The 20,178-nt window shown below is 42.1% G+C and overlaps 1 protein-coding gene and 6 long non-coding RNA genes across 7 annotated transcripts; all 7 read right to left on the bottom strand.

Moving 5' to 3' along the window:
* Positions 1-1,292: 1,292 nt before the first annotated feature.
* Positions 1,293-1,885, bottom strand: LOC125378703 (holotricin-3-like). The gene is made up of 2 exons (XM_048394642.1): positions 1,790-1,885; positions 1,293-1,513 (listed from the first exon to the last, which is right to left on the bottom strand). The coding sequence occupies exons 1-2, from the start codon at positions 1,824-1,826 to the stop codon at positions 1,305-1,307; spliced, it is 246 nt and encodes an 81-aa protein (XP_048250599.1). The 5' UTR covers positions 1,827-1,885; the 3' UTR covers positions 1,293-1,304.
* A 2,110-nt stretch (positions 1,886-3,995) lies between these two features.
* LOC125378705 lies at positions 3,996-4,941 on the bottom strand. Its single transcript, XR_007220485.1, has 3 exons — positions 4,846-4,941; positions 4,349-4,569; positions 3,996-4,140 (listed from the first exon to the last, which is right to left on the bottom strand). It is a non-coding gene; the product is annotated as an uncharacterized LOC125378705 (long non-coding RNA).
* Positions 4,942-7,032: 2,091 nt separating this feature from the next.
* LOC125378822 lies at positions 7,033-7,978 on the bottom strand. Its single transcript, XR_007220525.1, has 3 exons — positions 7,883-7,978; positions 7,386-7,606; positions 7,033-7,177 (listed from the first exon to the last, which is right to left on the bottom strand). It is a non-coding gene; the product is annotated as an uncharacterized LOC125378822 (long non-coding RNA).
* A 2,088-nt stretch (positions 7,979-10,066) lies between these two features.
* On the bottom strand, positions 10,067-11,012 carry LOC125378702. Its single transcript, XR_007220483.1, has 3 exons — positions 10,917-11,012; positions 10,420-10,640; positions 10,067-10,211 (listed from the first exon to the last, which is right to left on the bottom strand). It is a non-coding gene; the product is annotated as an uncharacterized LOC125378702 (long non-coding RNA).
* Positions 11,013-13,119: 2,107 nt separating this feature from the next.
* LOC125378699 lies at positions 13,120-14,065 on the bottom strand. Its single transcript, XR_007220480.1, has 3 exons — positions 13,970-14,065; positions 13,473-13,693; positions 13,120-13,264 (listed from the first exon to the last, which is right to left on the bottom strand). It is a non-coding gene; the product is annotated as an uncharacterized LOC125378699 (long non-coding RNA).
* A 2,098-nt stretch (positions 14,066-16,163) lies between these two features.
* On the bottom strand, positions 16,164-17,109 carry LOC125378700. Its single transcript, XR_007220481.1, has 3 exons — positions 17,014-17,109; positions 16,517-16,737; positions 16,164-16,308 (listed from the first exon to the last, which is right to left on the bottom strand). It is a non-coding gene; the product is annotated as an uncharacterized LOC125378700 (long non-coding RNA).
* Positions 17,110-19,197: 2,088 nt separating this feature from the next.
* LOC125378701 lies at positions 19,198-20,143 on the bottom strand. The gene is made up of 3 exons (XR_007220482.1): positions 20,048-20,143; positions 19,551-19,771; positions 19,198-19,342 (listed from the first exon to the last, which is right to left on the bottom strand). It is a non-coding gene; the product is annotated as an uncharacterized LOC125378701 (long non-coding RNA).
* Positions 20,144-20,178: the final 35 nt, after the last annotated feature.

Raw genomic sequence — 20,178 nt, 5'->3', positions numbered from 1 at the left:
GGAGGACACGGTCACCACGGATGAAGCTGCCGAGACGTTGGGGATTGATATCCTAAGTACACAGTCACATGAGAATCTGGATGCTGGGAATCCACTGTGTAGTCGATAACCTATTGTATTGATTGTGATTCGTGTATCATCATTGCCTCAAAGAATTAAAACATCGATCTGACAATTATGCTACTGTTTGTATTATTCATTCTCTTCTATATGGATGCTAGAATGACTACAGAACTAAAGCAATTGTGCAAATAAAATAATACTTAGTGCATGTACATAACAGCCCAAGTGACAGACGTAGGTTTAAGTCTGACAGCAAGAGAGTATGGTCTGAGATATGATAAGACGACACATCCTTGTTTCGTGCATGCTATAAAATCCACTCCCCGAAACACCATGGCTCATGTCATCCAAAATGCCGTAGTGTTTAACTGCAGCTATAAAGCAACTTAGGATAGAGGTAGTAATCAGTCCAATTCTGCACAACGCCTGCTCTATGGCATGTCCCAACTACTTTCAACTGGTACGTGCGTCGGGTCTCTCAAATGTGCCACTGAGTCATATATATCTTGTATCAACCCACATACTTAGCAAGGATTCGTCGTCATTTGATGGTATTAACCTAATATGCACACCATTGTCGATATGCATTGAATTTATCATATGGACGCGGGAGGCGCTATCAGCTATCAAGATAGCAAATGTGTCAGTAGGCTTGTTTGTCTGTTAGTGTTTGTGAGAGAGAGAGAGAGAGAGAGAGAGAGAGAGAGAGAGAGAGAGAGAGAGAGAGAGAGAGAGAGAGAGAGTCCATGATAAACCAGTGTGCATATGAATCATTCCTCATACCAATTTGGTAAGAGGTAAATGTATTGGCGGCCAGAGCATTCTCACTTTAGCCCAGTGATCCCCGTACACAATAAAAGAGAAGATAATGTGTAATCAGATTTAACACTTTGGAGTTTATTTTTATTCAGGGGTCTGGTCAAACAAAATACAAGATCATCATGTTTTACATGAGTTGTTGTTTCCCCGTTGTCCAGCAGCAGTGGAATAAAAAACAAGGGCTTTCTCGTGACACATCTTTCTGAAATGAAGAATAGGCCAAAGTTATCAGGCATGTCATTTCTACTAAAATTTGCAGAGGACATTGCCTCCGAGATATATACTTTATGTTTACAGAAACGAGTATTCCCGAGGAAAGAGTTCATCCCGTCAGGCGTTAATTGTTCTTTGGAAAATACAGTTAAGAACGTTTGCAACACAACCATTGTGAGATCTAACCGTCTACCTACCAGCTGCTATGTTTATCCATGGTGCCCCTTTCCTCCATGGCCGCCTCCATGTCCTTTGCCCCCGTGTCCGCCACCATGGCCTCCGTGTCCCTTGCCCCCATGGCCACCACCATGACCTTTGCCGCCATGACCCTTTCCACCTCCATGACCGCCTCCATGACCATGACCATGACCACCACCATGACCCTTGGCCATGCTGGTTCCGAACACTGCAGCAAGAACTGTCAGAAAGAGAAAACACAATACATTATTTGCGACGCTGATAATGTGTACTGTTCAGGCTAGTTAAAAGCAATTATTAAGACGTAAACACAGTCACATCGCGTTAATAAAATGTTGACAGTTGGAGTAGATGGCATATCATATTTAGGTTTCCTATATAGATTGACAGTGACTGTCAAGTAACTTTTCTCACAAATGATCTGAACTTTCAGCCAGGCGATTATACAGCGTGACTAGTGTAGATTTACATTTAGGCACCAACGAGGTATGCTCACCTGCTACAAGGAGCACTGCGACTTTAAGAAAATGCATATTTGATGGTTCTGATGAATGCAAACCTCAGAAAACGTAAAGTTACCTTCTGCACGTTCTCTTTTATAGAGGTGTAACAGCATGTTCTGTGCATGCATGGGGATGCGGCGCACCTTTCCAAATCAGATTAATTAACCAGATGTTTAATTTCTACATCAACTGCACTTTTTTCAATTTTACTTTTTCTCAAGCGTTTGAACTTTTGCATTAATCTCCCGCCACGATCTCCGCATGTCCTAATATAGATATGGCCCAGCTTTTAGGTGTTGTCTGTTAGGGAGAAATTACTTTGTGTCCTTTGTTCAAATTAAGTTTGTTATTGTTATCGAATACATGCCACAGAGACAATTGAAATGGTTCTTGTACCGACAAAAGGTAAGAGGGTATGGTGAAGGCCAGTCTAATGGTAATTGATAAAGGGGGTTGAACTACATGTATGTGTAAAACGAAAACATTTAGCCGACAGCAAATCACCACATGCATCGCTTGCGGGATATTAATAGGCTTCCTTGGAGCTCTGCGGTGTGCTTGGTGTGTAGCTAAAACCACTGTGACATCACCACAAGCGTTACAAAGCAGTTTATGCAATAATATCATTATGATATATTTTTTCTACCATTTCCGCGATCGCGAGGTATATAAGTTCGTAAAAAACTGGCAGCTATCAGTTTTTTTCCTTTCGCTTACCAAAGAAGGACATTACGATACAATATGCAGTTCTCTAACTTCGCCGCACTTCTTGGCCTTGGTGAGTATTATCATTCTGTTGTCATGCTATATCAGTTTAAATGGTATTAGCTGTCCGAAATAAAACGCTGGAAAGTAACATGTCCCATGCAATCTTTAAAATGGAGTTGTTTGTGTGTGATATGACAGTATTGTAACTCCAAATCCTATATTCCAACAGCGTAAAAGTGTTAATTTCACAGGAAAGTGTGTTGCTTCAAGTTTCAAGCAACATCCTCCTCAACATCTACTATATAAAGTGTAATGCTTTATACATGGGCGTGTCTTTGTTTATTTTCCAGCTCTGGCAGCCGTTTTGGGTTTGGCTAGTGCTCACGGTCATGGTGGCCACGGACATGGTGGTCATGGACATGGTGGTCACGGACATGGAGGTCATGGACATGGACATGGTGGTCACGGTCATGGAGGACATGGTCATGGTCACGGAGGTCATGGTCACGGAGGTCATGGTCACGGAGGTCATGGCCACGGAGGACACGGTCACCACGGATGAAGCTGCCGAGACGTTGGGGATTGATATCCTAAGTACACAGTCACATGAGAATCTGGATGCTGGGAATCCACTGTGTAGTCGATAACCTATTGTATTGATTGTGATTCGTGTATCATCATTGCCTCAAAGAATTAAAACATCGATCTGACAATTATGCTACTGTTTGTATTATTCATTCTCTTCTATATGGATGCTAGAATGACTACAGAACTAAAGCAATTGTGCAAATAAAATAATACTTAGTGCATGTACATAACAGCCCAAGTGACAGACGTAGGTTTAAGTCTGACAGCAAGAGAGTATGGTCTGAGATATGATAAGACGACACATCCTTGTTTCGTGCATGCTATAAAATCCACTCCCCGAAACACCATGGCTCATGTCATCCAAAATGCCGTAGTGTTTAACTGCAGCTATAAAGCAACTTAGGATAGAGGTAGTAATCAGTCCAATTCTGCACAACGCCTGCTCTATGGCATGTCCCAACTACTTTCAACTGGTACGTGCGTCGGGTCTCTCAAATGTGCCACTGAGTCATATATATCTTGTATCAACCCACATACTTAGCAAGGATTCGTCGTCATTTGATGGTATTAACCTAATATGCACACCATTGTCGATATGCATTGAATTTATCATATGGACGCGGGAGGCGCTATCAGCTTTCAAGATAGCAAATGTGTCAGTAGGCTTGTTTGTCTGTTAGTGTTTGTGAGAGAGAGAGAGAGAGAGAGAGAGAGAGAGAGAGAGAGAGAGAGAGAGAGAGAGAGAGAGAGAGAGAGAGAGAGAGAGAGAGTCCATGATAAACCAGTGTGCATATGAATCATTCCTCATACCAATTTGGTAAGAGGTAAATGTATTGGCGGCCAGAGCATTCTCACTTAAGCCCAGTGATCCCCGTACACAATAAAAGAGAAGATAATGTGTAATCAGATTTAACACTTTGGAGTGTATTTTTATTCAGAGGTCTGGTCAAACAAAATACAAGATCATCATGTTTTACATGAGTTGTTGTTTCCCCGTTGTCCAGCAGCAGTGGAATAAAAAACAAGGGCTTTCTCGTGACACATCTTTCTGAAATGAAGAATAGGCCAAAGTTATCAGGCATGTCATTTCTACTAAAATTTGCAGAGGACATTGCCTCCGAGATATATACTTTATGTTTACAGAAACGAGTATTCCCGAGGAAAGAGTTCATCCCGTCAGGCGTTAATTGTTCTTTGGAAAATACAGTTAAGAACGTTTGCAACACAACCATTGTGAGATCTAACCGTCTACCTACCAGCTGCTATGTTTATCCATGGTGCCCCTTTCCTCCATGGCCGCCTCCATGTCCTTTGCCCCCGTGTCCGCCACCATGGCCTCCGTGTCCCTTGCCCCCATGGCCACCACCATGACCTTTGCCGCCATGACCCTTTCCACCTCCATGACCGCCTCCATGACCATGACCATGACCACCACCATGACCCTTGGCCATGCTGGTTCCGAACACTGCAGCAAGAACTGTCAGAAAGAGAAAACACAATACATTATTTGCGACGCTGATAATGTGTACTGTTCAGGCTAGTTAAAAGCAATTATTAAGACGTAAACACAGTCACATCACGTTAATAAAATGTTGACAGTTGGAGTAGATGGCATATCATATTTAGGTTTCCTATATAGATTGACAGTGACTGTCAAGTAACTTTTCTCACAAATGATCTGAACTTTCAGCCAGGCGATTATACAGCGTGACTAGTGTAGATTTACATTTAGGCACCAACGAGGTATGCTCACCTGCTACAAGGAGCACTGCGACTTTAAGAAAATGCATATTTGATGGTTCTGATGAATGCAAACCTCAGAAAACGTAAAGTTACCTTCTGCACGTTCTCTTTTATAGAGGTGTAACAGCATGTTCTGTGCATGCATGGGGATGCGGCGCACCTTTCCAAATCAGATTAATTAACCAGATGTTTAATTTCTACATCAACTGCACTTTTTTCAATTTTACTTTTTCTCAAGCGTTTGAACTTTTGCATTAATCTCCCGCCACGATCTCCGCATGTCCTAATATAGATATGGCCCAGCTTTTAGGTGTTGTCTGTTAGGGAGAAATTACTTTGTGTCCTTTGTTCAAATTAAGTTTGTTATTGTTATCGAATACATGCCACAGAGACAATTGAAATAGTTCTTGTACCGACAAAAGGTAAGAGGGTATGGTGAAGGCCAGTCTAATGGTAATTGATAAAGGGGGTTGAACTACATGTATGTGTAAAACGAAAACATTTAGCCGACAGCAAATCACCACATGCATCGCTTGCGGGATATTAATAGGCTTCCTTGGAGCTCTGCGGTGTGCTTGGTGTGTAGCTAAAACCACTGTGACATCACCACAAGCGTTACAAAGCAGTTTATGCAATAATATCATTATGATATATTTTTTCTACCATTTCCGCGATCGCGAGGTATATAAGTTCGTAAAAAACTGGCAGCTATCAGTTTTTTTCCTTTCGCTTACCAAAGAAGGACATTACGATACAATATGCAGTTCTCTAACTTCGCCGCACTTCTTGGCCTTGGTGAGTATTATCATTCTGTTGTCATGCTATATCAGTTTAAATGGTATTAGCTGTCCGAAATAAAACGCTGGAAAGTAACATGTCCCATGCAATCTTTAAAATGGAGTTGTTTGTGTGTGATATGACAGTATTGTAACTCCAAATCCTATATTCCAACAGCGTAAAAGTGTTAATTTCACAGGAAAGTGTGTTGCTTCAAGTTTCAAGCAACATCCTCCTCAACATCTACTATATAAAGTGTAATGCTTTATACATGGGCGTGTCTTTGTTTATTTTCCAGCTCTGGCAGCCGTTTTGGGTTTGGCTAGTGCTCACGGTCATGGTGGCCACGGACATGGTGGTCATGGACATGGTGGTCACGGACATGGAGGTCATGGACATGGACATGGTGGTCACGGTCATGGAGGACATGGTCATGGTCACGGAGGTCATGGTCACGGAGGTCATGGCCACGGAGGACACGGTCACCACGGATGAAGCTGCCGAGACGTTGGGGATTGATATCCTAAGTACACAGTCACATGAGAATCTGGATGCTGGGAATCCACTGTGTAGTCGATAACCTATTGTATTGATTGTGATTCGTGTATCATCATTGCCTCAAAGAATTAAAACATCGATCTGACAATTATGCTACTGTTTGTATTATTCATTCTCTTCTATATGGATGCTAGAATGACTACAGAACTAAAGCAATTGTGCAAATAAAATAATACTTAGTGCATGTACATAACAGCCCAAGTGACAGACGTAGGTTTAAGTCTGACAGCAAGAGAGTATGGTCTGAGATATGATAAGACGACACATCCTTGTTTCGTGCATGCTATAAAATCCACTCCCCGAAACACCATGGCTCATGTCATCCAAAATGCCGTAGTGTTTAACTGCAGCTATAAAGCAACTTAGGATAGAGGTAGTAATCAGTCCAATTCTGCACAACGCCTGCTCTATGGCATGTCCCAACTACTTTCAACTGGTACGTGCGTCGGGTCTCTCAAATGTGCCACTGAGTCATATATATCTTGTATCAACCCACATACTTAGCAAGGATTCGTCGTCATTTGATGGTATTAACCTAATATGCACACCATTGTCGATATGCATTGAATTTATCATATGGACGCGGGAGGCGCTATCAGCTATCAAGATAGCAAATGTGTCAGTAGGCTTGTTTGTCTGTTAGTGTTTGTGAGAGAGAGAGAGAGAGAGAGGGAGAGAGAGAGAGAGAGAGAGAGAGAGAGAGAGAGAGAGAGAGAGAGAGAGAGAGAGTCCATGATAAACCAGTGTGCATATGAATCATTCCTCATACCAATTTGGTAAGAGGTAAATGTATTGGCGGCCAGAGCATTCTCACTTTAGCCCAGTGATCCCCGTACACAATAAAAGAGAAGATAATGTGTAATCAGATTTAACACTTTGGAGTGTATTTTTATTCAGAGGTCTGGTCAAACAAAATACAAGATCATCATGTTTTACATGAGTTGTTGTTTCCCCGTTGTCCAGCAGCAGTGGAATAAAAAACAAGGGCTTTCTCGTGACACATCTTTCTGAAATGAAGAATAGGCCAAAGTTATCAGGCATGTCATTTCTACTAAAATTTGCAGAGGACATTGCCTCCGAGATATACACTTTATGTTTACAGAAACGAGTATTCCCGAGGAAAGAGTTCATCCCATCAGGCGTTAATTGTTCTTTGGAAAACACAGTTAAGAACGTTTGCAACACAACCATTGTGAGATCTAACCGTCTACCTACCAGCTGCTATGTTTATCCATGGTGCCCCTTTCCTCCATGGCCGCCTCCATGTCCTTTGCCCCCGTGTCCGCCACCATGGCCTCCGTGTCCCTTGCCCCCATGGCCACCACCATGACCTTTGCCGCCATGACCCTTTCCACCTCCATGACCGCCTCCATGACCATGACCATGACCACCACCATGACCCTTGGCCATGCTGGTTCCGAACACTGCAGCAAGAACTGTCAGAAAGAGAAAACACAATACATTATTTGCGACGCTGATAATGTGTACTGTTCAGGCTAGTTAAAAGCAATTATTAAGACGTAAACACAGTCACATCGCGTTAATAAAATGTTGACAGTTGGAGTAGATGGCATATCATATTTAGGTTTCCTATATAGATTGACAGTGACTGTCAAGTAACTTTTCTCACAAATGATCTGAACTTTCAGCCAGGCGATTATACAGCGTGACTAGTGTAGATTTACATTTAGGCACCAACGAGGTATGCTCACCTGCTACAAGGAGCACTGCGACTTTAAGAAAATGCATATTTGATGGTTCTGATGAATGCAAACCTCAGAAAACGTAAAGTTACCTTCTGCACGTTCTCTTTTATAGAGGTGTAACAGCATGTTCTGTGCATGCATGGGGATGCGGCGCACCTTTCCAAATCAGATTAATTAACCAGATGTTTAATTTCTACATCAACTACACTTTTTTCAATTTTACTTTTTCTCAAGCGTTTGAACTTTTGCATTAATCTCCCGCCACGATCTCCGCATGTCCTAATATAGATATGGCCCAGCTTTTAGGTGTTGTCTGTTAGGGAGAAATTACTTTGTGTCCTTTGTTCAAATTAAGTTTGTTATTGTTATCGAATACATGCCACAGAGACAATTGAAATAGTTCTTGTACCGACAAAAGGTAAGAGGGTATGGTGAAGGCCAGTCTAATGGTTATTGATAAAGGGGGTTGAACTACATGTATGTGTAAAACGAAAACATTTAGCCGACAGCAAATCACCACATGCATCGCTTGCGGGATATTAATAGGCTTCCTTGGAGCTCTGCGGTGTGCTTGGTGTGTAGCTAAAACCACTGTGACATCACCACAAGCGTTACAAAGCAGTTTATGCAATAATATCATTATGATATAATTTTTCTACCATTTCCGCGATCGCGAGGTATATAAGTTCGTAAAAAACTGGCAGCTATCAGTTTTTTCCTTTCGCTTACCAAAGAAGGACATTACGATACAATATGCAGTTCTCTAACTTCGCCGCACTTCTTGGCCTTGGTGAGTATTATCATTCTGTTGTCATGCTATATCAGTTTAAATGGTATTAGCTGTCCGAAATAAAACGCTGGAAAGTAACATGTCCCATGCAATCTTTAAAATGGAGTTGTTTGTGTGTGATATGACAGTATTGTAACTCCAAATCCTATATTCCAACAGCGTAAAAGTGTTAATTTCACAGGAAAGTGTGTTGCTTCAAGTTTCAAGCAACATCCTCCTCAACATCTACTATATAAAGTGTAATGCTTTATACATGGGCGTGTCTTTGTTTATTTTCCAGCTGTGGCAGCCGTTTTGGGTTTGGCTAGTGCCCACGGTCATGGTGGCCACGGACATGGTGGTCATGGACATGGTGGTCACGGACATGGAGGTCATGGACATGGACATGGTGGTCACGGTCATGGAGGACATGGTCATGGTCACGGAGGTCATGGTCACGGAGGTCATGGCCACGGAGGACACGGTCACCACGGATGAAGCTGCCGAGACGTTGGGGATTGATATCCTAAGTACACAGTCACATGAGAATTTGGATGCTGGGAATCCACTGTGTAGTCGATAACCTATTGTATTGATTGTGATTCGTGTATCATCATTGCCTCAAAGAATTAAAACATCGATCTGACAATTATGCTACTGTTTGTATTATTCATTCTCTTCTATATGGATGCTAGAATGACTACAGAACTAAAGCAATTGTGCAAATAAAATAATACTTAGTGCATGTACATAACAGCCCAAGTGACAGACGTAGGTTTAAGTCTGACAGCAAGAGAGTATGGTCTGAGATATGATAAGACGACACATCCTTGTTTCGTGCATGCTATAAAATCCACTCCCCGAAACACCATGGCTCATGTCATCCAAAATGCCGTAGTGTTTAACTGTAGCTATAAAGCAACTTAGGATAGAGGTAGTAATCAGTCCAATTCTGCACAACGCCTGCTCTATGGCATGTCCCAACTACTTTCAACTGGTACGTGCGTCGGGTCTCTCAAATGTGCCACTGAGTCATATATATCTTGTATCAACCCACATACTTAGCAAGGATTCGTCGTCATTTGATGGTATTAACCTAATATGCACACCATTGTCGATATGCATTGAATTTATCATATGGACGCGGGAGGCGCTATCAGCTATCAAGATAGCAAATGTGTCAGTAGGCTTGTTTGTCTGTTAGTGTTTGTGAGAGAGAGAGAGAGAGAGAGAGAGAGAGAGAGAGAGAGAGAGAGAGAGAGAGAGAGAGAGAGAGAGAGAGAGAGAGTCCATGATAAACCAGTGTGCATATGAATCATTCCTCATACCAATTTGGTAAGAGGTAAATGTATTGGCGGCCAGAGCATTCTCACTTTAGCCCAGTGATCCCCGTACACAATAAAAGAGAAGATAATGTGTAATCAGATTTAACACTTTGGAGTGTATTTTTATTCAGAGGTCTGGTCAAACAAAATACAAGATCATCATGTTTTACATGAGTTGTTGTTTCCCCGTTGTCCAGCAGCAGTGGAATAAAAAACAAGGGCTTTCTCGTGACACATCTTTCTGAAATGAAGAATAGGCCAAAGTTATCAGGCATGTCATTTCTACTAAAATTTGCAGAGGACATTGCCTCCGAGATATATACTTTATGTTTACAGAAACGAGTATTCCCGAGGAAAGAGTTCATCCCGTCAGGCGTTAATTGTTCTTTGGAAAATACAGTTAAGAACGTTTGCAACACAACCATTGTGAGATCTAACCGTCTACCTACCAGCTGCTATGTTTATCCATGGTGCCCCTTTCCTCCATGGCCGCCTCCATGTCCTTTGCCCCCGTGTCCGCCACCATGGCCTCCGTGTCCCTTGCCCCCATGGCCACCACCATGACCTTTGCCGCCATGACCCTTTCCACCTCCATGACCGCCTCCATGACCATGACCATGACCACCACCATGACCCTTGGCCATGCTGGTTCCGAACACTGCAGCAAGAACTGTCAGAAAGAGAAAACACAATACATTATTTGCGACGCTGATAATGTGTACTGTTCAGGCTAGTTAAAAGCAATTATTAAGACGTAAACACAGTCACATCGCGTTAATAAAATGTTGACAGTTGGAGTAGATGGCATATCATATTTAGGTTTCCTATATAGATTGACAGTGACTGTCAAGTAACTTTTCTCACAAATGATCTGAACTTTCAGCCAGGCGATTATACAGCGTGACTAGTGTAGATTTACATTTAGGCACCAACGAGGTATGCTCACCTGCTACAAGGAGCACTGCGACTTTAAGAAAATGCATATTTGATGGTTCTGATGAATGCAAACCTCAGAAAACGTAAAGTTACCTTCTGCACGTTCTCTTTTATAGAGGTGTAACAGCATGTTCTGTGCATGCATGGGGATGCGGCGCACCTTTCCAAATCAGATTAATTAACCAGATGTTTAATTTCTACATCAACTGCACTTTTTTCAATTTTACTTTTTCTCAAGCGTTTGAACTTTTGCATTAATCTCCCGCCACGATCTCCGCATGTCCTAATATAGATATGGCCCAGCTTTTAGGTGTTGTCTGTTAGGGAGAAATTACTTTGTGTCCTTTGTTCAAATTAAGTTTGTTATTGTTATCGAATACATGCCACAGAGACAATTGAAATAGTTCTTGTACCGACAAAAGGTAAGAGGGTATGGTGAAGGCCAGTCTAATGGTAATTGATAAAGGGGGTTGAACTACATGTATGTGTAAAACGAAAACATTTAGCCGACAGCAAATCACCACATGCATCGCTTGCGGGATATTAATAGGCTTCCTTGGAGCTCTGCGGTGTGCTTGGTGTGTAGCTAAAACCACTGTGACATCACCACAAGCGTTACAAAGCAGTTTATGCAATAATATCATTATGATATATTTTTTCTACCATTTCCGCGATCGCGAGGTATATAAGTTCGTAAAAAACTGGCAGCTATCAGTTTTTTTCCTTTCGCTTACCAAAGAAGGACATTACGATACAATATGCAGTTCTCTAACTTCGCCGCACTTCTTGGCCTTGGTGAGTATTATCATTCTGTTGTCATGCTATATCAGTTTAAATGGTATTAGCTGTCCGAAATAAAACGCTGGAAAGTAACATGTCCCATGCAATCTTTAAAATGGAGTTGTTTGTGTGTGATATGACAGTATTGTAACTCCAAATCCTATATTCCAACAGCGTAAAAGTGTTAATTTCACAGGAAAGTGTGTTGCTTCAAGTTTCAAGCAACATCCTCCTCAACATCTACTATATAAAGTGTAATGCTTTATACATGGGCGTGTCTTTGTTTATTTTCCAGCTCTGGCAGCCGTTTTGGGTTTGGCTAGTGCTCACGGTCATGGTGGCCACGGACATGGTGGTCATTGACATGGTGGTCACGGACATGGAGGTCATGGACATGGACATGGTGGTCACGGTCATGGAGGACATGGTCATGGTCACGGAGGTCATGGTCACGGAGGTCATGGTCACGGAGGTCATGGCCACGGAGGACACGGTCACCGCGGATGAAGCTGCCGAGACGTTGGGTTTGATATCCTAAGTACACAGTCACATGAGAATCTGGATGCTGGGAATCCACTGTGTAGTCGATAACCTATTGTATTGATTGTGATTCGTGTATCATCATTGCCTCAAAGAATTAAAACATCGATCTGACAATTATGCTACTGTTTGTATTATTCATTCTCTTCTATATGGATGCTAGAATGACTACAGAACTAAAGCAATTGTGCAAATAAAATAATACTTAGTGCATGTACATAACAGCCCAAGTGACAGACGTAGGTTTAAGTCTGACAGCAAGAGAGTATGGTCTGAGATATGATAAGACGACACATCCTTGTTTCGTGCATGCTATAAAATCCACTCCCCGAAACACCATGGCTCATGTCATCCAAAATGCCGTAGTGTTTAACTGCAGCTATAAAGCAACTTAGGATAGAGGTAGTAATCAGTCCAATTCTGCACAACGCCTGCTCTATGGCATGTCCCAACTACTTTCAACTGGTACGTGCGTCGGGTCTCTCAAATGTGCCACTGAGTCATATATATCTTGTATCAACCCACATACTTAGCAAGGATTCGTCGTCATTTGATGGTATTAACCTAATATGCACACCATTGTCGATATGCATTGAATTTATCATATGGACGCGGGAGGCGCTATCAGCTATCAAGATAGCAAATGTGTCAGTAGGCTTGTTTGTCTGTTAGTGTTTGTGAGAGAGAGAGAGAGAGAGAGAGAGAGAGAGAGAGAGAGAGAGAGAGAGAGAGAGAGAGAGAGAGAGAGAGAGAGAGAGAGTCCATGATAAACCAGTGTGCATATGAATCATTCCTCATACCAATTTGGTAAGAGGTAAATGTATTGGCGGCCAGAGCATTCTCACTTTAGCCCAGTGATCCCCGTACACAATAAAAGAGAAGATAATGTGTAATCAGATTTAACACTTTGGAGTGTATTTTTATTCAGAGGTCTGGTCAAACAAAATACAAGATCATCATGTTTTACATGAGTTGTTGTTTCCCCGTTGTCCAGCAGCAGTGGAATAAAAAACAAGGGCTTTCTCGTGACACATCTTTCTGAAATGAAGAATAGGCCAAAGTTATCAGGCATGTCATTTCTACTAAAATTTGCAGAGGACATTGCCTCCGAGATATATACTTTATGTTTACAGAAACGAGTATTCCCGAGGAAAGAGTTCATCCCGTCAGGCGTTAATTGTTCTTTGGAAAATACAGTTAAGAACGTTTGCAACACAACCATTGTGAGATCTAACCGTCTACCTACCAGCTGCTATGTTTATCCATGGTGCCCCTTTCCTCCATGGCCGCCTCCATGTCCTTTGCCCCCGTGTCCGCCACCATGGCCTCCGTGTCCCTTGCCCCCATGGCCACCACCATGACCTTTGCCGCCATGACCCTTTCCACCTCCATGACCGCCTCCATGACCATGACCATGACCACCACCATGACCCTTGGCCATGCTGGTTCCGAACACTGCAGCAAGAACTGTCAGAAAGAGAAAACACAATACATTATTTGCGACGCTGATAATGTGTACTGTTCAGGCTAGTTAAAAGCAATTATTAAGACGTAAACACAGTCACATCGCGTTAATAAAATGTTGACAGTTGGAGTAGATGGCATATCATATTTAGGTTTCCTATATAGATTGACAGTGACTGTCAAGTAACTTTTCTCACAAATGATCTGAACTTTCAGCCAGGCGATTATACAGCGTGACTAGTGTAGATTTACATTTAGGCACCAACGAGGTATGCTCACCTGCTACAAGGAGCACTGCGACTTTAAGAAAATGCATATTTGATGGTTCTGATGAATGCAAACCTCAGAAAACGTAAAGTTACCTTCTGCACGTTCTCTTTTATAGAGGTGTAACAGCATGTTCTGTGCATGCATGGGGATGCGGCGCACCTTTCCAAATCAGATTAATTAACCAGATGTTTAATTTCTACATCAACTGCACTTTTTTCAATTTTACTTTTTCTCAAGCGTTTGAACTTTTGCATTAATCTCCCGCCACGATCTCCGCATGTCCTAATATAGATATGGCCCAGCTTTTAGGTGTTGTCTGTTAGGGAGAAATTACTTTGTGTCCTTTGTTCAAATTAAGTTTGTTATTGTTATCGAATACATGCCACAGAGACAATTGAAATAGTTCTTGTACCGACAAAAGGTAAGAGGGTATGGTGAAGGCCAGTCTAATGGTAATTGATAAAGGGGGTTGAACTACATGTATGTGTAAAACGAAAACATTTAGCCGACAGCAAATCACCACATGCATCGCTTGCGGGATATTAATAGGCTTCCTTGGAGCTCTGCGGTGTGCTTGGTGTGTAGCTAAAACCACTGTGACATCACCACAAGCGTTACAAAGCAGTTTATGCAATAATATCATTATGATATATTTTTTCTACCATTTCCGCGATCGCGAGGTATATAAGTTCGTAAAAAACTGGCAGCTATCAGTTTTTTTCCTTTCGCTTACCAAAGAAGGACATTACGATACAATATGCAGTTCTCTAACTTCGCCGCACTTCTTGGCCTTGGTGAGTATTATCATTCTGTTGTCATGCTATATCAGTTTAAATGGTATTAGCTGTCCGAAATAAAACGCTGGAAAGTAACATGTCCCATGCAATCTTTAAAATGGAGTTGTTTGTGTGTGATATGACAGTATTGTAACTCCAAATCCTATATTCCAACAGCGTAAAAGTGTTAATTTCACAGGAAAGTGTGTTGCTTCAAGTTTCAAGCAACATCCTCCTCAACATCTACTATATAAAGTGTAATGCTTTATACATGGGCGTGTCTTTGTTTATTTTCCAGCTCTGGCAGCCGTTTTGGGTTTGGCTAGTGCTCACGGTCATGGTGGCCACGGACATGGTGGTCATTGACATGGTGGTCACGGACATGGAGGTCATGGACATGGACATGGTGGTCACGGTCATGGAGGACATGGTCATGGTCACGGAGGTCATGGTCACGGAGGTCATGGTCACGGAGGTCATGGCCACGGAGGACACGGTCACCGCGGATGAAGCTGCCGAGACGTTGGGGTTTGATATCCTAAGTACACAGTCACATGAGAATCTGGATGCTGGGAATCCACTGTGTAGTCGATAACCTATTGTATTGATTGTGATTCGTGTATCATCATTGCCTCAAAGAATTAAAACATCGATCTGACAATTATGCTACTGTTTGTATTATTCATTCTCTTCTATATGGATGCTAGAATGACTACAGAACTAAAGCAATTGTGCAAATAAAATAATACTTAGTGCATGTACATAACAGCCCAAGTGACAGACGTAGGTTTAAGTCTGACAGCAAGAGAGTATGGTCTGAGATATGATAAGACGACACATCCTTGTTTCGTGCATGCTATAAAATCCACTCCCCGAAACACCATGGCTCATGTCATCCAAAATGCCGTAGTGTTTAACTGCAGCTATAAAGCAACTTAGGATAGAGGTAGTAATCAGTCCAATTCTGCACAACGCCTGCTCTATGGCATGTCCCAACTACTTTCAACTGGTACGTGCGTCGGGTCTCTCAAATGTGCCACTGAGTCATATATATCTTGTATCAACCCACATACTTAGCAAGGATTCGTCGTCATTTGATGGTATTAACCTAATATGCACACCATTGTCGATATGCATTGAATTTATCATATGGACGCGGGAGGCGCTATCAGCTATCAAGATAGCAAATGTGTCAGTAGGCTTGTTTGTCTGTTAGTGTTTGTGAGAGAGAGAGAGAGAGAGAGAGAGAGAGAGAGAGAGAGAGAGAGAGAGAGAGAGAGAGAGAGAGAGAGAGTCCATGATAAACCAGTGTGCATATGAATCATTCCTCATACCAATTTGGTAAGAGGTAAATGTATTGGCGGCCAGAGCATTCTCACTTAAGCCCAGTGATCCCCGTACACAATAAAAGAGAAGATAATGTGTAATCAGATTTAACACTTTGGAGTGTATTTTTATTCAGAGGTCTGGTCAAACAAAATACAAGATCATCATGTTTTACATGAGTTGTTGTTTCCCCGTTGTCCAGCAGCAGTGGAATAAAAAACAAGGGCTTTCTCGTGACACATCTTTCTGAAATGAAGAATAGGCCAAAGTTATCAGGCATGTCATTTCTACTAAAATTTGCAGAGGACATTGCCTCCGAGATATATACTTTATGTTTACAGAAACGAGTATTCCCGAGGAAAGAGTTCATCCCGTCAGGCGTTAATTGTTCTTTGGAAAATACAGTTAAGAACGTTTGCAACACAACCATTGTGAGATCTAACCGTCTACCTACCAGCTGCTATGTTTATCCATGGTGCCCCTTTCCTCCATGGCCGCCTCCATGTCCTTTGCCCCCGTGTCCGCCACCATGGCCTCCGTGTCCCTTGCCCCCATGGCCACCACCATGACCTTTGCCGCCATGACCCTTTCCACCTCCATGACCGCCTCCATGACCATGACCATGACCACCACCATGACCCTTGGCCATGCTGGTTCCGAACACTGCAGCAAGAACTGTCAGAAAGAGAAAACACAATACATTATTTGCGACGCTGATAATGTGTACTGTTCAGGCTAGTTAAAAGCAATTATTAAGACGTAAACACAGTCACATCACGTTAATAAAATGTTGACAGTTGGAGTAGATGGCATATCATATTTAGGTTTCCTATATAGATTGACAGTGACTGTCAAGTAACTTTTCTCACAAATGATCTGAACTTTCAGCCAGGCGATTATACAGCGTGACTAGTGTAGATTTACATTTAGGCACCAACGAGGTATGCTCACCTGCTACAAGGAGCACTGCGACTTTAAGAAAATGCATATTTGATGGTTCTGATGAATGCAAACCTCAGAAAACGTAAAGTTACCTTCTGCACGTTCTCTTTTATAGAGGTGTAACAGCATGTTCTGTGCATGCATGGGGATGCGGCGCACCTTTCCAAATCAGATTAATTAACCAGATGTTTAATTTCTACATCAACTGCACTTTTTTCAATTTTACTTTTTCTCAAGCGTTTGAACTTTTGCATTAATCTCCCGCCACGATCTCCGCATGTCCTAATATAGATATGGCCCAGCTTTTAGGTGTTGTCTGTTAGGGAGAAATTACTTTGTGTCCTTTGTTCAAATTAAGTTTGTTATTGTTATCGAATACATGCCACAGAGACAATTGAAATAGTTCTTGTACCGACAAAAGGTAAGAGGGTATGGTGAAGGCCAGTCTAATGGTTATTGATAAAGGGGGTTGAACTACATGTATGTGTAAAACGAAAACATTTAGCCGACAGCAAATCACCACATGCATCGCTTGCGGGATATTAATAGGCTTCCTTGGAGCTCTGCGGTGTGCTTGGTGTGTAGCTAAAACCACTGTGACATCACCACAAGCGTTACAAAGCAGTTTATGCAATAATATCATTATGATATAATTTTTCTACCATTTCCGCGATCGCGAGGTATATAAGTTCGTAAAAAACTGGCAGCTATCAGTTTTTTCCTTTCGCTTACCAAAGAAGGACATTACGATACAATATGCAGTTCTCTAACTTCGCCGCACTTCTTGGCCTTGGTGAGTATTATCATTCTGTTGTCATGCTATATCAGTTTAAATGGTATTAGCTGTCCGAAATAAAACGCTGGAAAGTAACATGTCCCATGCAATCTTTAAAATGGAGTTGTTTGTGTGTGATATGACAGTATTGTAACTCCAAATCCTATATTCCAACAGCGTAAAAGTGTTAATTTCACAGGAAAGTGTGTTGCTTCAAGTTTCAAGCAACATCCTCCTCAACATCTACTATATAAAGTGTAATGCTTTATACATGGGCGTGTCTTTGTTTATTTTCCAGCTCTGGCAGCCGTTTTGGGTTTGGCTAGTGCTCACGGTCATGGTGGCCACGGACATGGTGGTCATGGACATGGTGGTCACGGACATGGAGGTCATGGACATGGACATGGTGGTCACGGTCATGGAGGACATGGTCATGGTCACGGAGGTCATGGTCACGGAGGTCATGGCCACGGAGGACACGGTCACCACGGATGAAGCTGCCGAGACGTTGGGGATTGATATCCTAAGTACACAGTCACATGAGAATCTGGATGCTGGGAATCCACTGTGTAGTCGATAACCTATTGTATTGATTGTGATTCGTGTATCATCATTGCCTCAAAGAATTAAAACATCGATCTGACAATTATGCTACTGTTTGTATTATTCATTCTCTTCTATATGGATGCTAGAATGACTACAGAACTAAAGCAATTGTGCAAATAAAATAATACTTAGTGCATGTACATAACAGCCCAAGTGACAGACGTAGGTTTAAGTCTGACAGCAAGAGAGTATGGTCTGAGATATGATAAGACGACACATCCTTGTTTCGTGCATGCTATAAAATCCACTCCCCGAAACACCATGGCTCATGTCATCCAAAATGCCGTAGTGTTTAACTGCAGCTATAAAGCAACTTAGGATAGAGGTAGTAATCAGTCCAATTCTGCACAACGCCTGCTCTATGGCATGTCCCAACTACTTTCAACTGGTACGTGCGTCGGGTCTCTCAAATGTGCCACTGAGTCATATATATCTTGTATCAACCCACATACTTAGCAAGGATTCGTCGTCATTTGATGGTATTAACCTAATATGCACACCATTGTCGATATGCATTGAATTTATCATATGGACGCGGGAGGCGCTATCAGCTATCAAGATAGCAAATGTGTCAGTAGGCTTGTTTGTCTGTTAGTGTTTGTGAGAGAGAGAGAGAGAGAGAGAGAGAGAGAGAGAGAGAGAGAGAGAGAGAGAGAGAGAGAGAGAGAGAGAGAGAGAGTCCATGATAAACCAGTGTGCATATGTATCATTCCTCATACCAATTTGGTAAGAGGTAAATGTATTGGCGGCCAGAGCATTCTCACTTAAGCCCAGTGATCCCCGTACACAATAAAAGAGAAGATAATGTGTAATCAGATTTAACACTTTGGAGTGTATTTTTATTCAGAGGTCTGGTCAAACAAAATACAAGATCATCATGTTTTACATGAGTTGTTGTTTCCCCGTTGTCCAGCAGCAGTGGAATAAAAAACAAGGGCTTTCTCGTGACACATCTTTCTGAAATGAAGAATAGGCCAAAGTTATCAGGCATGTCATTTCTACTAAAATTTGCAGAGGACATTGCCTCCGAGATATATACTTTATGTTTACAGAAACGAGTATTCCCGAGGAAAGAGTTCATCCCGTCAGGCGTTAATTGTTCTTTGGAAAATACAGTTAAGAACGTTTGCAACACAACCATTGTGAGATCTAACCGTCTACCTACCAGCTGCTATGTTTATCCATGGTGCCCCTTTCCTCCATGGCCGCCTCCATGTCCTTTGCCCCCGTGTCCGCCACCATGGCCTCCGTGTCCCTTGCCCCCATGGCCACCACCATGACCTTTGCCGCCATGACCCTTTCCACCTCCATGACCGCCTCCATGACCATGACCATGACCACCACCATGACCCTTGGCCATGCTGGTTCCGAACACTGCAGCAAGAACTGTCAGAAAGAGAAAACACAATACATTATTTGCGACGCTGATAATGTGTACTGTTCAGGCTAGTTAAAAGCAATTATTAAGACGTAAACACAGTCACATCACGTTAATAAAATGTTGACAGTTGGAGTAGATGGCATATCATATTTAGGTTTCCTATATAGATTGACAGTGACTGTCAAGTAACTTTTCTCACAAATGATCTGAACTTTCAGCCAGGCGATTATACAGCGTGACTAGTGTAGATTTACATTTAGGCACCAACGAGGTATGCTCACCTGCTACAAGGAGCACTGCGACTTTAAGAAAATGCATATTTGATGGTTCTGATGAATGCAAACCTCAGAAAACGTAAAGTTACCTTCTGCACGTTCTCTTTTATAGAGGTGTAACAGCATGTTCTGTGCAT

The sequence above is a fragment of the Haliotis rufescens genome, unplaced genomic scaffold, assembly GCF_023055435.1.
Source record: "Haliotis rufescens isolate VD_foot unplaced genomic scaffold, xgHalRufe1.0.p SCAF_13, whole genome shotgun sequence".
Classification (NCBI taxonomy): Eukaryota; Metazoa; Mollusca; class Gastropoda; order Lepetellida; family Haliotidae; genus Haliotis; species Haliotis rufescens.
The sequence above is the reverse complement of the archived record's forward strand: the minus strand, read 5'-3'. Positions and strand labels throughout refer to the sequence as shown.

Excerpts from the sequence above, each read along its gene's own strand:
- LOC125378703 (XM_048394642.1), bottom strand. The coding sequence starts at position 1,826 with ATGCATTTTCTTAAAGTCGCAGTGCTCCTTGTAGCAG. Across the intron at positions 1,514-1,789 it reads CGCAGTGCTCCTTGTAGCAG|TTCTTGCTGCAGTGTTCGGA; the intron begins GTGAGCATACCT and ends TCTTTCTGACAG.